Here is a 17,627-nt window from a genome sequence, read left to right as displayed (position 1 = left end):
GGCAATAAGACTTTACATGGGGTGTTAACAATTTGAACGATACTCTAGGGTCAGTCTGAATGCACTACAGTATTTATGGTATGTGAACCACTTTGGAGCATATTTTCCAATCACTTCCTACTTCCTCTCTAGTAATATACTTTCTATAAGTTACACTGTGACCAAACCAGTCACTTTAGGACAGGTAGTGAAACATAGCACCATAATAACACAGCCCCGTCTACCCTCACTTTTATTTTGTTTCCAGTCGTTTTATATGGAAACACAAATGGTGGTATTTGAGATCAGAGGTTAGATAGTTGTTTGTTAGTTGTGCGTGTCACCAGGTGACATGGAGATGATCTGTGTCTGCACCACGTACTCTCACTACTGGTGTCCCCCAGGGCTCGGTTCTAGGCCCTCTTCTCTCTATACACCATGTTACTCTGCTCCGTCATATCCTCACATGGTCTCTCCTATCATTGCTGACACCCAGGTGGCGACACTCATCTCTGGCAGATATCTCAACTTGGATGACGGCCCACCACCTCAAGCTCAACCTCGACAAGACTAAGCTGCTCTTCCTCCCGGGGAAGGCCTGCCAGATCAAATACCTCTCCATCACAGTTGACAACTCCACAGTGTCGTCCTCCCAGACTGGAAAGAATCTTGGAGTTAAAATTGTCATTTTAATCCATAGAGACGTGAAGGAGAAGCTCGTCGGATGTTGATCTCTTCTCGGCTGGGTCCTCATTTGGGACCAAAGTTCCTTGTTGTTAAGAGACTCTTTCTGCTCTTGCAGACGCTAACTACAGAGGCCAACAAGGCAGAGTAGGCAGAGACAAAACACCCTGTCGTTCTCTGAAAACATCAAAGCAGTGGCTCGCTCCTGCAGGTTCATGCTCTACAACATCCATAGAGTACAACCTTTCTTCACACAGGTCCTAATCCAGGGTCTTGTCCTGTACCGTCTGGACGACTGCAACTCGCTGTTGGCTGGGCTCCCTGCTTGTACCATCAAACCCCTGCAACTTATCCAGAATGCTGCAGCCTGCCTGGTTTTCAACCTTCCCAAGTTCTCTCATGTTACCACGCTCCTTCGCACACTCCACTGGCTTCCAGTTGAAGCTCACATCCACTACAAGACCATGGTGCTTACCTACAGAGCAGCAAGAGGAACTGCCCATCCCTACCTTCAGGCTATGCTCAAACCCTACACCCCAACCCGAGCACTCAGTTCTGCCACCTCAGGTCTCTTGGCCCTCCCACTCAGCCCAGTCCAATCTCTCCTCTGTCCTGGCACCAATGGTGGACCCCCCCCCACCCTCTGGATAAGCGCCTGCTAAATTACTATAATGTCAAATGTGTCAGTGAGAAGCCGCGGGCTGCCTTGGGGTTTGGTCTTTAGAAGTTGTTCTCAGTCTATGTTTGTATTCGTTTACCTAAGCTAGGAAATCTGGAGGCCTTTCTTTAGATTAAATGCACAATGCTGGAGCTGGTGGACAAGAGTATAGAGCTGGATCTGGGTGTGGCAGCTATAGGTTCCCCTCTGCCCTTTCTCTCCCCCTTGGTCCCAACCCCGGGTCACGGGGACATCTCTGGTCAGCATCAGGAAGCTGAGGACGGGTGCTGTCATCTGGATGTAAACAGAGGGGGAGGAGAGGGCCACCCAGTGCTAATAGACAAGGCTGAGATGATAAAGGTGTGGGCTGTGGATATAGGGTAGGCTGGGTTGGGTAGGTGGGGCTGTGGGTGTAGGGCGGGCTGGGTAGGTGTGGCTGTAGGGCAGGCTGGGCTGGGTAGGTGTGGGCTGTGGGTGTAGGGCAGGCTGGGCTGGGTAGGTGTGGGCTGTGGGTGTAGGGCAGGCTGGGCTGGGTAGGTGTGGGCTGTGGGTGTAGGGCGGGCTGGGTAGGTGTGGCTGTAGGGCAGGCTGGGCTGGGTAGGTGTGGGCTGTGGGGTAGGGCAGGCTGGGCTGGGTAGGGCTGTGGGGCTGGGCTGGGCTGGGTAGGTGTGGGTGGGTGTGGGTGTAGGGCAGGCTGGGCTGGGTAGGTGTGGGCTGTAGGGGGTGTAGGTGTGAGTGTAGGGCAGGCTGGGCTGGGTAGGTGTTGGCTGTGGGTGCTGGGCTGGGTAGGTGTGGGCTGTGGGTGTGGGCTAAGGCAGGCTGGGCTCGGTAGGTGTTGGCTGTGGGTGCTGGGTACGTGGGGCTGTGGGTGTAAGGCACGCTGGGCTGGGTAGGCTGTAGGGCAGGGCTGGGTAGGTGTGGGTGTGGGTGAGTGTAGGGCAGGCTGGGCTGGGCTGGGTAGGGCAGGCTGGGCTGGGTGGGTGGGTAGGGCAGGCTGGGCTGGGTAGGTGTAGGGCAGGCTGGGTGTGGTTTGTGGGTGCAGGCTGGGCTGGGTAGGTGTGGACTGTGGGTGTAGGGCAGGCTGGGTAGGTGTGGGTGGGTGTTGTGGGTGTAGGTGTGGTTTGGGCACTGGGTAGGTGTGGTTTGTGGGCTAGGGCAGGCTGGACTGGGTAGGTGTGGTTTGTGGGTGTAGGCTGGGCAGGCTGGGTAGGTGTGGGCTGGGGTAGGTGTGGTAGGTGTGGGCTGTGGGTGTAGGGCAGGCTGGACTGGGTAGGTGTGGTTTGTGGTTGTAGGGCAGGCTGGGTAGGTGTGGTTTGTGGTTGTAGGGCTGGGTAGGTGTGGTTTGTGGGTGTAGGGCAGGCTGGACTGGGTAGGTGTGGTTTGTGGGTGTAGGGCAGGCTGGACTGGGTAGGTGTGGTTTGTGGGTGTAGGGCAGGCTGGACTGGGTAGGTGTGGTTTGTGGGTGTAGGGCAGGCTGGACTGGGTAGGTGTGGTTTGTGGTTGTAGGGCAGGCTGGACTGGATAGGTGTGGTTTGTGGGTGTAGGGCAGGCTGGACTGGGTAGGTGTGGTTTGTGGGTGTAGGGCAGGCTGGGGTTTGTGGGTGTAGGGCAGGCTGGACTGGGTAGGTGTGGTTTGTGGGTGTGGGCTGGGTAGGTGTGGTTTGGGATGTAGGGCAGGCTGGTCTAGGGCAGGCTGGACTGGGTAGGGTGTAGGGGCTGGGCTGGGTAGGTGTTGTGGGTGTAGGGCAGGCTGGACTGGGTAGGTGTGGTTTGTGGGGTGTAGGGCAGGCTGAGCTGGGTAGGTGCGGGTTTGTGGGTGTAGGGCAGGCTGGCTGGGTAGGTGTGGTTTGTGGGTGGTGTAGGGCAGGCTGGGCTGGGTAGGTGTTGGCTGTGGGTGCTGGGCTGGGTTGTGGCTGTGTGGGCAGGCTGGCTGGGTAGGTGTGGGCTGTGGGTGTAGGGCAGGCTGGGCTGGGTAGGTGTAGGGCAGGCTGGGCTGTGGCTGTAGGGCAGGCTGGGCTGGTGTAGGCTGGGTGTGTGGTTTGTGGGTGTAGGGCAGGCTGGACTGGGTAGGTGTGGGTGTAGGGCAGGTTTGTGGTTTGTGTGTAGGGCAGGCTGGACTGGGTAGGTGTGGTTTGTGGGTGTAGGGCAGGCTGGACTGGGTAGGTGTGGTTTGTGGGTGTAGGGCAGGCTGGGTAGGTGTGGTTTGTGGGTGTAGGGCAGGCTGGACTGGGTAGGTGTGGTTTGTGGGTGTAGGGCAGGCTGGACTGGGTAGGTGTGGTTTGTGGGTGTAGGGCAGGCTGGACTGGGTAGGTGTGGTTTGTGGGTGTAGGGCAGGCTGGGTGTAGGGCTGTGGGGCTGGGCTGGGTAGGTGTGGTTTGTGGGTGTAGGGCAGGCTGGGCTGTGGGTGTAGGGCAGGCTGGACTGGGTAGGTGTAGGGCAGGCTGGACTGGGTAGGTGTGGGTGTAGGGCAGGCTGTGGGGAGGGCAGGCTGGACTGGGTAGGTGGTGGGCTGTGGGTTTGTGGGTGTAGGGCAGGCTGGACTGGGTAGGTGTGGTTTGTGGTTGTAGGGCAGGCTGGACTGGGTAGGTGTGGTTTGTGGGTGTAGGGCAGGCTGGACTGGGTAGGTGTGGTTTGTGGGTGTAGGGCAGGCTGGACTTGTGGGTGTAGGGCAGGCTGGACTGGTGTAGGGCAGGCTGGACTGTAGGTGTGGTTTGTGGGTGTGGGCAGGCTGGACTGGGTAGGTGTGGTTTGTGGGTGTAGGGCAGGCTGGACTGGGTAGGTGTGGTTTGTGTAGGGCAGGCTTGGGTAGGGTGTAGTGGGGCAGGCTGGGTAGGTGTGGTTTGTGGTGTAGGGCAGGCTGGTCTGGGTAGGTGTGGTTTGTGGGTGTAGGGCAGGCTGGACTGGGTAGGTGTGGTTTGTGGGTGTAGGGCAGGCTGGGGTAGGTGTGGTTTGTGGGTGTAGGGCAGGCTGGGCTGGGTAGGTGTGGGCTGTGGGTGTAGGGTGTAGGGCAGGCTGGGCTGGGTAGGTGTGGGCTGTGGGTGTAGGGCAGGCTGGGCTGGGTAGGTGTGGGTGTAGGGCAGGCTGGGCTGGGTAGGTGTTGGCTGTGGGTGCTGGGCTGGGTAGGTGTGGGCTGTGGGTGTAAGGCAGGCTGGGCTCGGTAGGTGTTGGCTGTGGGTGCTGGGTACGTGGGGCTGTGGGTGTAAGGCACGCTGGGCTGGGTAGGTGTGGTTTGTGGGTGTAGGGCAGGCTGGACTGGGTAGGTGTGGTTTGTGGGTGTAGGGCAGGCTGGACTGGGTATGTGGTTTGTGGGTGTGACTGGGTAGGTGGTTTTGGGTGTAGGGCAGGCTGGACTGGGTAGGTGTGGTTTGTGGGTGTAGGGCAGGCTGGACTGGGTAGGTGTGGTTTGGGTGTAGGGCTGGCTGGGTAGGTGTGGTTTGTGGGTGTAGGGCAGGCTGGACTGGGTAGGTGTGGTTTGTGGGTGTAGGGCAGGCTGGGCTGGGTAGGTGTTGGTTTGTGGTGTAGGGCTGGGCTGTAGGTGTGGTTTGTGGGTGTAGGGCAGGCTGGGCTGGACTGGGTGGACTGGGTAGGTGTGGTTTGTGGTTGTAGGGCAGGCTGGTGATAGGGTGTGGTGTGGTTTGTGGGTGTAGGGCAGGCTGGACTGGGTAGGTGTGGTTTGTGGGTGTAGGGCAGGCTGGACTGGGTAGGTGTGGTTTGTGGGTGTAGGGCAGGCTGGACTGGGTAGGTGTGGTTTGTGGGTGTAGGGCAGGCTGGACTGGGTAGGTGTGGTTTGTGGGTGTAGGGCAGGCTGGACTGGGTAGGTGTGGTTTGTGGGACTGTAGGGCAGGGCTGGACTGGGTAGGTGTGGTTTGTGGGTGTAGGGCAGGCTGGACTGGACTAGGTGTGGTTTGTGGGTGTAGGTGTGGTTTGGGTGTAGGGCAGGCTGGACTGGGTAGGTGTGGTTTGTGGGTGTAGGGCAGGCTGGACTGGGTAGGTGTGGTTTGTGGGTGTAGGGCAGGCTGGACTGGGTAGGTGTGGTTTGTGGGATGTAGGGCAGGCTGGACTGGGTAGATGTGGTTTGTGGGTGTAGGGCAGGCTGGGACTAGGGCAGGGTGGTTTGTGGGTGTAGGGCAGGCTGGGCTGGGTGGATGTGGGACTGTGGGTGTTGTGGGGTAGGGCAGGCTGGGTAGGTGTGGCTGGGTGTAGGCTGGACTGGGTAGGTGGGTGTGGATGTAGGGCAGGCTGGACTGGGTGGGTGTAGGGCAGGCTGGGCTGGGTAGATGTGGGGCTGTGGGTGTAGTGCAGACCGGGCTGGGTAGTTGTGGGTCTAGGGGGTGGTAAGGAACTTGTTCTGGCCCAGTGCAGTAAACAAGCAGTAGAGTCTCTAAAGGTCCTGGGGATCAGCCTGGGGCTAAACCTGAAGGCGTCACTCATCACCGGTCTGTCAGACCCTCCTGAACACAGCACAACAAACACACATAGACACACACACACACACACACACACACACACACACACACACAGATACGCCCCTCGCCCCTCTTAGGAGCCTGTTGCCATTGTGTTTACTAAGAATTAAGAGGAGAGGTGAGCATGAGTTCAGGCATGCCATCTGTGTAGATCCTGTTGTGGGTCTTCTACTGCTTCTTTGGTGGCTTCTGTCATCAACCATGCTGGGGCAGAGGGGGGGCAGAGCTCTTCCCCTCTCCTCTGAACCCCTGACCCCTCACACCTTCAGGGTGAAGAGACACACATACAGAGTCAGCATTTAGTGGGTTTAAAGCAGGTTAAATAGGTTTCAGTTCAGTTATGGTTCAGTTTCACTCAGCAGTGCTGAATCACACAGCAGACAAACACGATTTAGGAGTACTGTAAAGGAAAGCAATCCATAGAGATGGTGAGAACTCATTTCAGAGACGTTGATACACACGGAATACACTTTCTCATAGTTTCTCAAGCTGTCAATCATATGAAGAATAGTGTTTGATGCAAGGTGACAGCTACAGTACAGTTTCCATAGGGACCTGACCTATAGCCAGCCACCATTCTCTCCTCTGGTCAGCTGATTTATCTGACGTCTCATTCTCCTCAGGTGCAATCGGTCACATGTCCTCGGCTCGCCGCCCGTGTCATCAAATGTTTTGACACCTGTCCCATCGGTGTAGAGGGAAGTGAGGGTGATTTGAACGTCTCTGAATCCTGCTCCGCTCCCTTCTCAAGAACCCACAATCAAATCTGTCCTCACATGAATGAAGACAGACAGGTGGATTGTCAGAAACTGATTAAAAAGGCTGGGAAAAGAGTCTCCCTTGCATTGCGGGTTTTGAAAGAGAGGAGGGGGAGAATGGAGAGGAGATAGAAAGAGGTAGCTGTGTAATAGGAGGAAATGAAAGTGTGTGACTGGTGGATGTGACAGGAAGAGACTGCTCTTAACAAGCAGTCAGAGTCAGTCAGAGTAACAGATCCATCACACCTCCCTCTGAGGGGAGAGATGGAGGGAGAGAAACAGAGGGAGAGAGAGATGGAGAAAGAGATGGAGGGGAGAGAGAGCAAGGGTGGGGGAGAGAGCGAGAGACGACGGGAGAGAGAGACGGAGGGAGAGAGAAAGACTGAAGGGAAAGAGGGATTTGAGCGGCACTGACAGAACTGCATTTAATTTGGGCTGCCAGATCCCTTTTCATTTGACTTCCTCTGAAGCAGCTTAGAGAAGAGGAGGAGAGGAGAAGACAGCAGAGGAGGGGAGAAAACAGAGGAGAGGAACAGAGAGGAGAGGTTACCAGTATGTTCCAGATTAACGTTGATGCACCACGTCACACTCTAAGCCGCCCTGTAATTCATGTTTAACAGGGGATACTCACACATTACACACCAGTGGTATACGTGATTAATTGACTCACTCTCTAATATTTGGGGTAATTTTCCATCCTCTGATGTGAAACTGACAACCAGAATAAAATACGTTTGATACCAAAAATAATATTTACTCATGTCACGACACGAGTGAGGTCTGCAAAACAAAAACCTGATGAAAAGGCATTTAAATATAATGTATGTACAGGAAATTAATATTCAAATAGTCTGTGACAACTGTGTTCAATTTGGAGTTTGTGACATCAACTGGGTCTATTACAGCATTTTAGACTCTATTCCCTGCATTATAGACTCTATTCCCTGCATTATAGACTATATTCCCTGCATTATAGGCGCTATTCCCTGCATTATAGGCGCTATTCCCTGCATTATAGGCGCTATTACCTGCATTATAGACTCTATTCCCTGCATTATAGGCGCTATTACCTGCATTATAGACTCTATTCCCTGCATTATAGGCGCTATTCCCTGCATTATAGGCGTTATTTCCTGCATTATAGAGGCTATTCCCTGCATTATAGACACTGTTCCCTGCATTATAGACTATATTCCCTGCATTATAGACTCTATTCCCTGCATTATAGATGCTATTCCCTGCATTATTCCCTGCATTATAGACACTAATCCCTGCATTATAGATGCTATTCTCTGCATTATTCCCTGCATTATAGCCGCTATTCCCTGCATTATAGATGCTATTCCCTGCATTATAGATGCTATTCCCTGCATTATAGACTCTATTCCCTACATTATAGACTCTCTTCCCTGCATTATAGACGCTATTCCCTGCATCATAGACACTATTCTCTGCATTATTCCCTACATTATAGCCGCTATTCCCTGCACTATTCCCTGCATTATAGACTATATTCCCTGCATTATAGACTATATTCCCTGCATTATAGACTCTATTCCCTGCATTATAGATGCTATTCCCTGCATTATTCCCTGCATTATAGACACTAATCCCTGCATTATAGACGCTATTCTCTGCATTATTCCCTGCATTATAGCCGCTATTCCCTGCATTATTCCCTGCATTATAGACTCTATTCCCTGCATTATAGACTATATTCCTTGCATTATAGAGGCTATGCCCTGCATTATAGACTCTATTCCCTGCATTATAGACTCTATTCCCTGCATTATAGGCGCTATTCCCTGCATTATAGACTATATTCCCTGCATTATAGACTCTATTCCCTGCATTATAGACTCTATTCCCTGCATTATAGACGCTGTTCCCTGCATTATAGACACTGTTCCCTGCATTATAGACGCTGTTCCCTGCATTATAGACTATATTCCCTGCATTATAGACGCTGTTCCCTGCATTATAGACGCTGTTCCCTGCATTATAGACTCTATTCCCTGCATTATAGACGCTATTCCCTGCATTATAGACTCTATTCACTGCATTATAGACGCTATTCCCTGCATTATAGACTCTATTCCCTGCATTATAGACTCTATTCCCTGCATTATAGACTCTATTCCCTGCATTATAGACTCTATTCCCTGCATTATAGACGCTATTCCCTGCATTATAGACTCTATTCCCTGCATTATAGACGCTATTCCCTGCATTATAGACGCTATTCACTGCATTATAGACGCTATTCCCTGCATTATAGACGCTATTCCCTGCATTATAGACTCTATTCCCTGCATTATAGACTATATTCCCTGCATTATAGACTCTATTCACTGCATTATAGACGCTATTCCCTGCATTATAGACTCTATTCCCTGCATTATAGACTCTATTCCCTGCATTATAGACTCTATTCCCTGCATTATAGACTCTATTCCCTGCATTATAGACGCTATTCCCTGCATTATAGACTCTATTCCCTGCATTATAGACGCTATTCCCTGCATTATAGACGCTATTCACTGCATTATAGACGCTATTCCCTGCATTATAGACGCTATTCCCTGCATTATAGACTCTATTCCCTGCATTATAGACGCTATTCCCTGCATTATAGACGCTACTCCTTGCATTATAGACGCTATTCCCTGCATTATAGACTCTATTCCCTGCATTATAGACTCTATTCCCTTTAGAGATGTTTTCGTGAGAACAACCGGTTTCCGAACGTTGTCTCGCCGACGCAAGAGGTGTATCCAGGACAAATAGACGCGTCAAATGACACGTCCAGGAAGTCTGCACTTCGAACAGGCGAGTCAGGAAGTGTTCAGAACAGCTCCGCCTGCACCAAATTAGGCCTGATAAGTCTGAGATATGGTTTTCTTTGATTCATAGACAGAATTGAGATATGGAACCATGTCATTTTAATACAGAATTTCCTGTTTACTTCCTATCTTTCAGACGCAACTCTTACTGGCAGCGGTAGAGGAAGAGGGACAACCGGAGGAGGGCAGGAGAGAGATGGCAGAGACCCTGCTAACTGCCCTGACAGATAGACAGCAGCACAGACAGACCTGGAGAGACAGGTAAGCAGATAACCTCCAACAACAGTAAACAACAACGGCAGTAAACAGAAACTCACACACAACAATGTTGAAATGTGCCATCCAGACACGTGTGCTTGTTTTCACATGTTCAAGAATCACACCCTGTTACACGTTCAATTGTGTGAAACAAAACCTTAAAGGAATCAGTATTGTTGAAATTTGAGTAAGAACGTAGGTGATGTGAAGTGAGTTCCCCAGATAGTCTGCAGCTCTGACTGGGTGTTGGAGGTTGTTTGTAGTGAGGGGTCCTTGGACCCAGCAGCTATCAGTGTGACGTGTGTCTTGGATTGGATAGCTCAGTAACTTCCTTCCCCTAGATGAGGCCCAGTCCAGGATAAGAACAGAGACAGTGTCCATTCATTCAGATAAAGCAAGGCCTCACACTCACAACCATGTTGTTTTAGCTGCCCCATCTCTCCCTCCACTCTGGTAGGTGTTCTCTCTGTCCCCCCCCCCCCCCCCCACACACACACACACACACACACACACACAATACATATTATACACACATGTTATTACATATACACCCATAACACCCTCCCACACAAAACATAATATGTTTGTTTTAGCTGTTCCACCTCTCCCTCCCGTCTCTACTGCTTAGGTGCCCTTGTCTCAGAAAGACACACACTTAGCCACACTCACAGGCATGCATACTCAGAAAGACACACACTTACCCACACTCACAGGCATGCATACTCAGGAATGCACACACTTAGCCACACTCACAGGCATACATACTCAGAAAGACACACACTTAGCCACACTCACAGGCATGCATACTCACAAAGACACACACTTAGCCACACTCACAGGCATGCATACTCACAAAGACACACACTTAGCCACACTCCCAGGCATACATACTCAGGAATGCACACACTTAGCCACACTCACAGGCATGCATACTCAGGAATGCACACACTTAGCCACACTCCCAGGCATACATACTCAGAAAGACACACACTTAGCCACACTCCCAGGCATACATACTCAGAAAGACACACACTTAGCCACACTCACAGGCATGCATACTCAGGAATGCACACACACTTAGCCACACTCCCAGGCATACATACTCTGTAATGCATACACACATCTGTGCTCTCGCACACACACACACACACACACAAAAAAGCATATTTTGCCCAGTGGGTTTAATAATGACGGAAAACCAATGGTCCAAACCTCATGTCTCTATCAGAACCTTGTAGGACGGTCAGAATTGGCGTGACTAAATCAATGGTCCAAACCTCATCTCTCTATCAGAACCTTGTAGGACAGCCAGAATTAGTGTGACTCAATCAATGGTCCAAACCTCATCTCTCTATCAGAACCTTGTAGGACAGCCAGAATTAGTGTGACTCAATCAATGGTCCAAACCTCATCTCTCTATCAGAACCTTGTAGGACAGCCAGAATTAGTGTGACTCAATCAATGGTCCAAACCTCATCTCTCTATCAGAACCTTGTAGGACGGCCAGAATTAGTGTGACTCAATCAATGGTCCAAACCTCATCTCTCTATCAGAACCTTGTAGGACGGTCAGAATTAGTGTGACTCAATCAATGGTCCAAACCTCATCTCTCTATCAGAACCTTGTAGGACGGCCAGAATTAGTGTGACTCAATCAATGGTCCAAACCTCATCTCTCTATCAGAACCTTGTAGGACGGCCAGAATTAGTGTGACTCAATCAATGGAAGCCAGAGAAAAAAAGTGGTCAAAAAATCTGGAACATAGCATGGCGTCTGCCAGGCTGGACTCTGTCCATGAATTAAGGCTACTGGTTACTTGACAGGTTCTCTTTCCCGTTAAACTTTCTTCTTGAATCCACAGGACATAAAACAGTATAGAGGTCAGATGGAAAAGGATTTTGAGACAGGACATTAAGTATTTTCTTATTTTAGTATACACTTTTCTCACAAAAACAAGCGTACCTCTGTGAAATGACAACGAAGCACTCAGCTTTTGTTTTTCAAAGCCTTTTACATTTAATCCGGGTCATGTCATGCAAATGTAGCTTTTAGAGAAACACCCCACTGAACCATTCAGAACATGAATAATAATATTTGTCTTGTGAAGATGTATTTTATAACGTAAGGAAGTGAACTTTCACAAACAAAGCGCCTTTTCACCCACTCTGCCCAGAGTGAACACCCTACATATTATTACATATACACCCATAACACCCTCCCACACAAAACATAATGTGTTTGTTTTAGCTGTTCCATCTCTCTCTCCTCTCTGGTAGTGGTAACCCCCCCCCCCCCCCCTCTACTGTTTCGGTGCCTTTTTCTCAGAAATACACACACACACACACACACACACACACACACACACACACACACACACACACACACACACACACACACACACACACACACACACACACACACACACACACACACACACACACACACACACAGCCGCTCTCCGAGGGTGTCTCGGGGAGTTGGGATGTACATTTCACACCTCACACTCGTACAGGTTACCCGCTTGTACCTGCACTGAAACAGGACAAATATAAGCACCCACTATTAGAACTTTGACACACACACACTACATATTATTACATATACACCCATAACACCCTCCCACACAAAACATTATGTGTTTTGTGTGGGAGAATGTTATGTAAGGGATAATCAACCAGGGCCTATGCGTTCTATTGAAAACAATGCACGTTGTGGAAGGTGTGTCCCACGACACGCCAGTGTGAATAGTAGCTAGAATATACCAATAAAAGTTGCTGGAGTGGTCTGAAAAGTCACAAAGTTGGCAACGTTGGGAATAATGCATGCTCTAGAATGCCCTTCAAGCCAATCAGAAACAAGTATACAACAATGCTATGGTATACTAGAGAAGCTTAACCAAGTTGAATTCTTCCCAAAGGGTGGATACAGCTGTATTCAGACACAGACATGGCTTCCCCTGTGGTGGTATTCATACCCCACTGTGGGTGGTGTCTCCTCCTTATCTCTAAACATTACATCATTCTCGCTGAGCAGGGAACTAAGTGACATGAGCCTTCAACACTTTCTCCCCTTATTAGTACTGTCACAACGGATTTTTCCCTGCACTCAACCCTCATGTCTCTTGTGTAACTAATGTTCCTATACTCGGAGTATAACAATGTTCAAAGTTTACTCCAGAATCCAACAGTATAATTAAGCAATAAGGCCAGAGGGGGTGTGTTATATGGCCAATATTATACCCTGATGAAGACAGCTTGGCTGTCCAAACGTTGGTAATTACATTTTTGCATCTGAGCTCCTAGAGTGTGCGGCTCTCTTTTATTTTCAAGTTTTCTTCTCCGCCAGCCAGCACCTCGCATAAATAGGTGTGCGTTTCTTTTTCTTCTATATGGCCAATATACCACAGCTAAGGGCTGTCCTAATGCACGACTCAACGCGGAATGCCTGGATACAACCCCTTAGCCGTGGTATATTGGCCATATACCATAAACCACCAAGGTGGTTTTGTCGTACCCATAGTGTACGGTCTGACATTCCACGACTGTCAGCCAATCAGCTTTCATAAACCACCCAGTTTATAAGGATGTATATTTAATAATGTGTGTGTATAATGTGTAGTGTGTGTATGTTCCTGTGTGTGTGTGTGCATTCCTGTGTGTTGTATGCCTGTGTGTGTAGCTTAGTGTGTGTCTTTCTGAGACAACGGCACCAAAGCAGTAGAGGGGGGTCATAATCAGCCACTGGGCCCCAGCTGTAAGGTCCCAGCCTGGACACCCTGTGTTCAGGGGCAGACGAGACCCAGGCCCTGGCTCTGGTAAGAACCTAAAGAGCATGGAGGGGAATGAACACACACAGACCACACGTTACAGATGAATACCAACCAGGGACAAACACACACAGACCACACACTACAGATGAATACCAACCAGGGACAAACACACACAGACCACACACTACAGATGAATACCAACCAGGGACAAACACCGACAGACCACACACTACAGATTAATACCAACCAGGGACAAACACACACAGGCTACACACTACAGATGAATATCTGGACAGACAGCCCCCACCCTCTCCCCTCCATCCCCCTTATTTCCCCCATAGCCCTGTGTCCCGCCTCTGTTTTGATGTGTCCCCTCTTGTTGACCCGAGCTACGCCCTGACCAGATGATTCTTGTAAACAGACAGTTTCCACACACCTCATCGGCCTGCGTTGACGCCTAGCCCGGCCTCTCAGCCTCTGGAGGAGGGAAGGAGGGAGGGCTGGCCATCTGAACTGCATTCCTAACGCAGGTGCTGAAAGCTAGAAACCATCCCACTAGTCACTACACCCACCCCTCAACACTACTACAACACCCGCACTACCAACCCACAAATGTATGTACCACCCTCCTAGTCCAGCCCAGTCACACACATGCACACGTACACGCACACACAGCCCAGCCCTCACACATCACAGGGAAACCAATAACAAGGCTCAGGACAGGAAATGCAGGGTCCCTGTCTTCGGTTCAGACAGGAGTTTATTTAATCAGCAGGATAGAGTGATTAGATTGGGGGGACAGCACCATACACACATAGACATACACATAGACACATACACACACACACACAGACATATATACACACACACACACACAGACATATATACACACACACACACACACACACACACACACAGACATATATACACACACACACACACAGACATATATACACACACACACACACAGACATATACACACACACACACACACACACACACACACACACACACACACACACACACACACACACACACACACACACACACACACACACACACACACACACACACACACACACACACACACACACACACAGCCGTAATGTGTTTGAACTCCGACTGCTCCCTATCTCTCTGCAAGCAGATAATGCCTCTCCCCAAAAAGCAAGCTGGGGGTCATCTGTGAAGTGGCCGTCAACAGACGACGTTTAGACAAAACTAAACACATGGCCTCATGCTATGTTAAGAGACGATTTGAGATATGGAGGGATAAGGGAAAAGAAACACTTTGTGATGAAAGATAGCTACACTTTGGGGTCTCTGCAGGATATTGTTCTGAAGTAGTTTCATTGTTCCTAATCAAACATAAACTATGTGAATGTTGATATATTAGCGAGAGAAAGAGAGACCAAAGTTCATCTCAGTTTAGTCTGACAGATTCAAACATTCATTTATTTCCATAAAACCACCTAAATTGTACTTTTTAAAATGAACCAGTAAATTAATTTGACTGTTTTTATTTTTTCTATTTATATGAAGGTTTAATTAGGTTCCAGTAGACTCAGTATTCAACAGGCTCCACTGTCTGCGTTCTGCTGTTCTTTTGTTTCCATGGAAACCATTCAGAGAATAATGCTCACGAAAGGTTTCAAAACACAAAACAACATGATGGATTACTCTAGCTAAAGGCACAGAAACATAAACACAGCAAGCTGATTGATGAAGTTTTCCCCTGACTTTTGTTTCTTAAACACGACCAGTTAAAGCACTAGAGCGCTCAGCAAACCTGTGCCTGCTAGCTCTCAGCCCAGTATTCCCTCAGGTATTTTTACAACTTTATATATATAGAGAGAGAGAAAGAGAGAGAGAGAGAAAGAAAGAGAGAGAGAGAGAAAGAAAGAGAGAGAGAGAGAGAGAAAGAAAGAGAGAGAGAGAGAGAGAGAGAGAGAGAGAGAGAGAGAGAGAGAGAGAGAGAGAGAGAGAGAGAGAGAGAGAGAGAGAGAGAGAGAGAGAGAGAGAGAGAGAGAGAGAGAGAGAGAGAGAGAGAGAGAGAGAGAGAGAGAGAGAGAGAGAGAGAGAGGTTCCCCTTGACCGCCAGGTCTTCACCAGTGAATTATGGGTACTCAGGGTGAGGAATGTCTTCGATCCCCCAGCACTGTGAGGGCCGTCCATTCATTCATCCCCGCTGCAACACTGAAGTTATGGGGCCTTTCTTATTATTATCAGCTTTTTGTCCTGTGACTTGGTTTCTTTTGGGTGTGTATTGAGAAAGATTTGATGTACAGTACCAGTCAAAAGTTCTGGACACACCGACTCATTCACGGGTTTTTCTTTATTTTTCCTATTTTCTACATTGTAAAATAATAGTGAAGACATTAAAACTATGAAATAACACACATGGACTCATGTAGTAACAAAAGATTCTTCAAAGTAGCCACCCTTTGCCTTGATGACAGCTTTGCACACTCTTGGCATTCTCTCAACCAGCTTCATGAGGAATTCTTTTCCAACAGTCTTGAAGGAGTTCCCACATATGTTGAGCACTTGTTGGCTGCTTTTCCTTCATCAATCCAACTCATCCCAAACCACCTCAATTGGGTTGAGGTTGGGTGACTGTGGAGGCCAGGTCATCTGATGCAGCACCATCACTCTCCTTCTTGGTCAAATAGCCCTTACACAGCCTGGAGGAGTGTTTTGGGTCATTGTACTGTTGAAAAACAAATTATAGTCCCACTAAGTGCAAACCAGATGGGATGGTGTATCGCTGCAGAATGATGTGGTAGCCATGCTAGTTAAGTGTGCTTGAATTCTAAATAAATCATTGACAGTGTCACCAGCAAAGCACCATCACATCTCCTCCTCCATGCTTCACGGTGGGAACCACACATGCAGAGATCATCCGTTCAACTACTCTGCGTCTCACAAAGACACAGCGGTTAGAACCAAAAATCTCAAATTTGACTCATCATACCAAAGGACAGATTTTCACTGGTCGAATGTCCATTGTTCTTGTTTTTGGCCCAAGCAAGTCTCGTCTTATTATTGGTATCCTTTAGTAGTGGTTCCTTTGCAGCAATTCAACCATGAAAGCCTGATTCATGCAGTCTCCTCTGAACAGTTGATGTTGAGATTTGTCTGTTCTTTGAACTCTGTGAAGGATTTATTTGGGCTGCAATCTGAGATACAGTTAATTGCCGATTTCTGAGGCTGGTATCTATAATGAACTTATCCTCTGCAGCTGAAGTAACTCTGGGTCTTCCTTTCCTGTGGCGGTCCTCATTGAGAGCCAGTTTCATCATAAAACAAATTTTCCAGATTGACTGACCTTCATGTCTTAAAGTAATGATGGACTTCTCTTTGCTTATTTGAGCTGTTCTTGCCATAATATAGACTTGGTCTTTTACCAAATAGGGCTGTCTTCTGTATGCCACCCTACCTTGTCACAACACAACTGATGCATTCAGATGGAAAGAAATTCCACAAATGTACTTTTAACAAGTCACACCTGTTGAAATGCATTCCAAGTGACTACCTCATGAAGCTGGTTGAGAGAATACCAAGAGTGTGCAAAGCTATCATCAAGGCAAAGGGTGGCTACTTTTAAGTATCTAAAATCTAAAATCGATTTAGATTTGTTTAACACTTTTTTTGGTTACTACATTATTCCATATGTGTTATTTCATCGTTTTGATGTCTTCACTATTACTCTACAATGTAGAAAATAGTGAAAATAAAGAAAAACCCTTGAATGAGTCAGTGTGTCCAAACTTTTGACTGGTACTCCTGAGGTGCTGACTTGCTGCACCCTCGACAACTACTGTGATTATTATTATTTGACCATGCTGGTCATTTATGAACATTTGAACATCTTGGCCATGTTCTGTTATAATCTCCACCCGGCACAGCCAGAAGAGGACTGGCCACCCCTCATAGCCTGGTTCCTCTCTAGGTTTCTCTAGGTTTCTTCCTAGGTTTTGGCCTTTCTAGGGAGTTTTTCCTAGCCACCGTGCTTCAACACCTGCATTGCTTGCTGTTTGGGGTTTTAGGCTGGGTTTCTGTACAGCACTTTGAGATATCAGCTTATGTACGAAGGGCTATATAAATACATTTGATTTGATTTGATACTGCACATATGCTGTCTACCATGTCCTTAGATAAATGTCCTGTGAGTGGCCCTCCAAACAGCCAGTATTAGGTCTGTGAGTGAGT

At 48.7% G+C, this 17,627-nt stretch overlaps 1 protein-coding gene across 2 annotated transcripts in view; it reads left to right on the top strand.

Moving 5' to 3' along the window:
- Positions 1-17,627, top strand: part of LOC135557140 (alpha-ketoglutarate-dependent dioxygenase FTO-like) — a 229,162-nt gene that overhangs the window by 86,052 nt on the left and 125,483 nt on the right. For both annotated transcript variants that reach the window (XM_064990359.1, XM_064990355.1), the window contains exon 8: positions 9,525-9,649. In XM_064990359.1, coding sequence (XP_064846431.1) covers positions 9,525-9,649 — 125 coding nt within the window. The remainder of the gene's footprint in view (positions 1-9,524; positions 9,650-17,627) is intronic.

Source organism: Oncorhynchus masou, chromosome 2 (genome assembly GCF_036934945.1).
Source record: "Oncorhynchus masou masou isolate Uvic2021 chromosome 2, UVic_Omas_1.1, whole genome shotgun sequence".
NCBI lineage: Eukaryota > Metazoa > Chordata > Actinopteri > Salmoniformes > Salmonidae > Oncorhynchus > Oncorhynchus masou.
The sequence above is the reverse complement of the archived record's forward strand: the minus strand, read 5'-3'. Positions and strand labels throughout refer to the sequence as shown.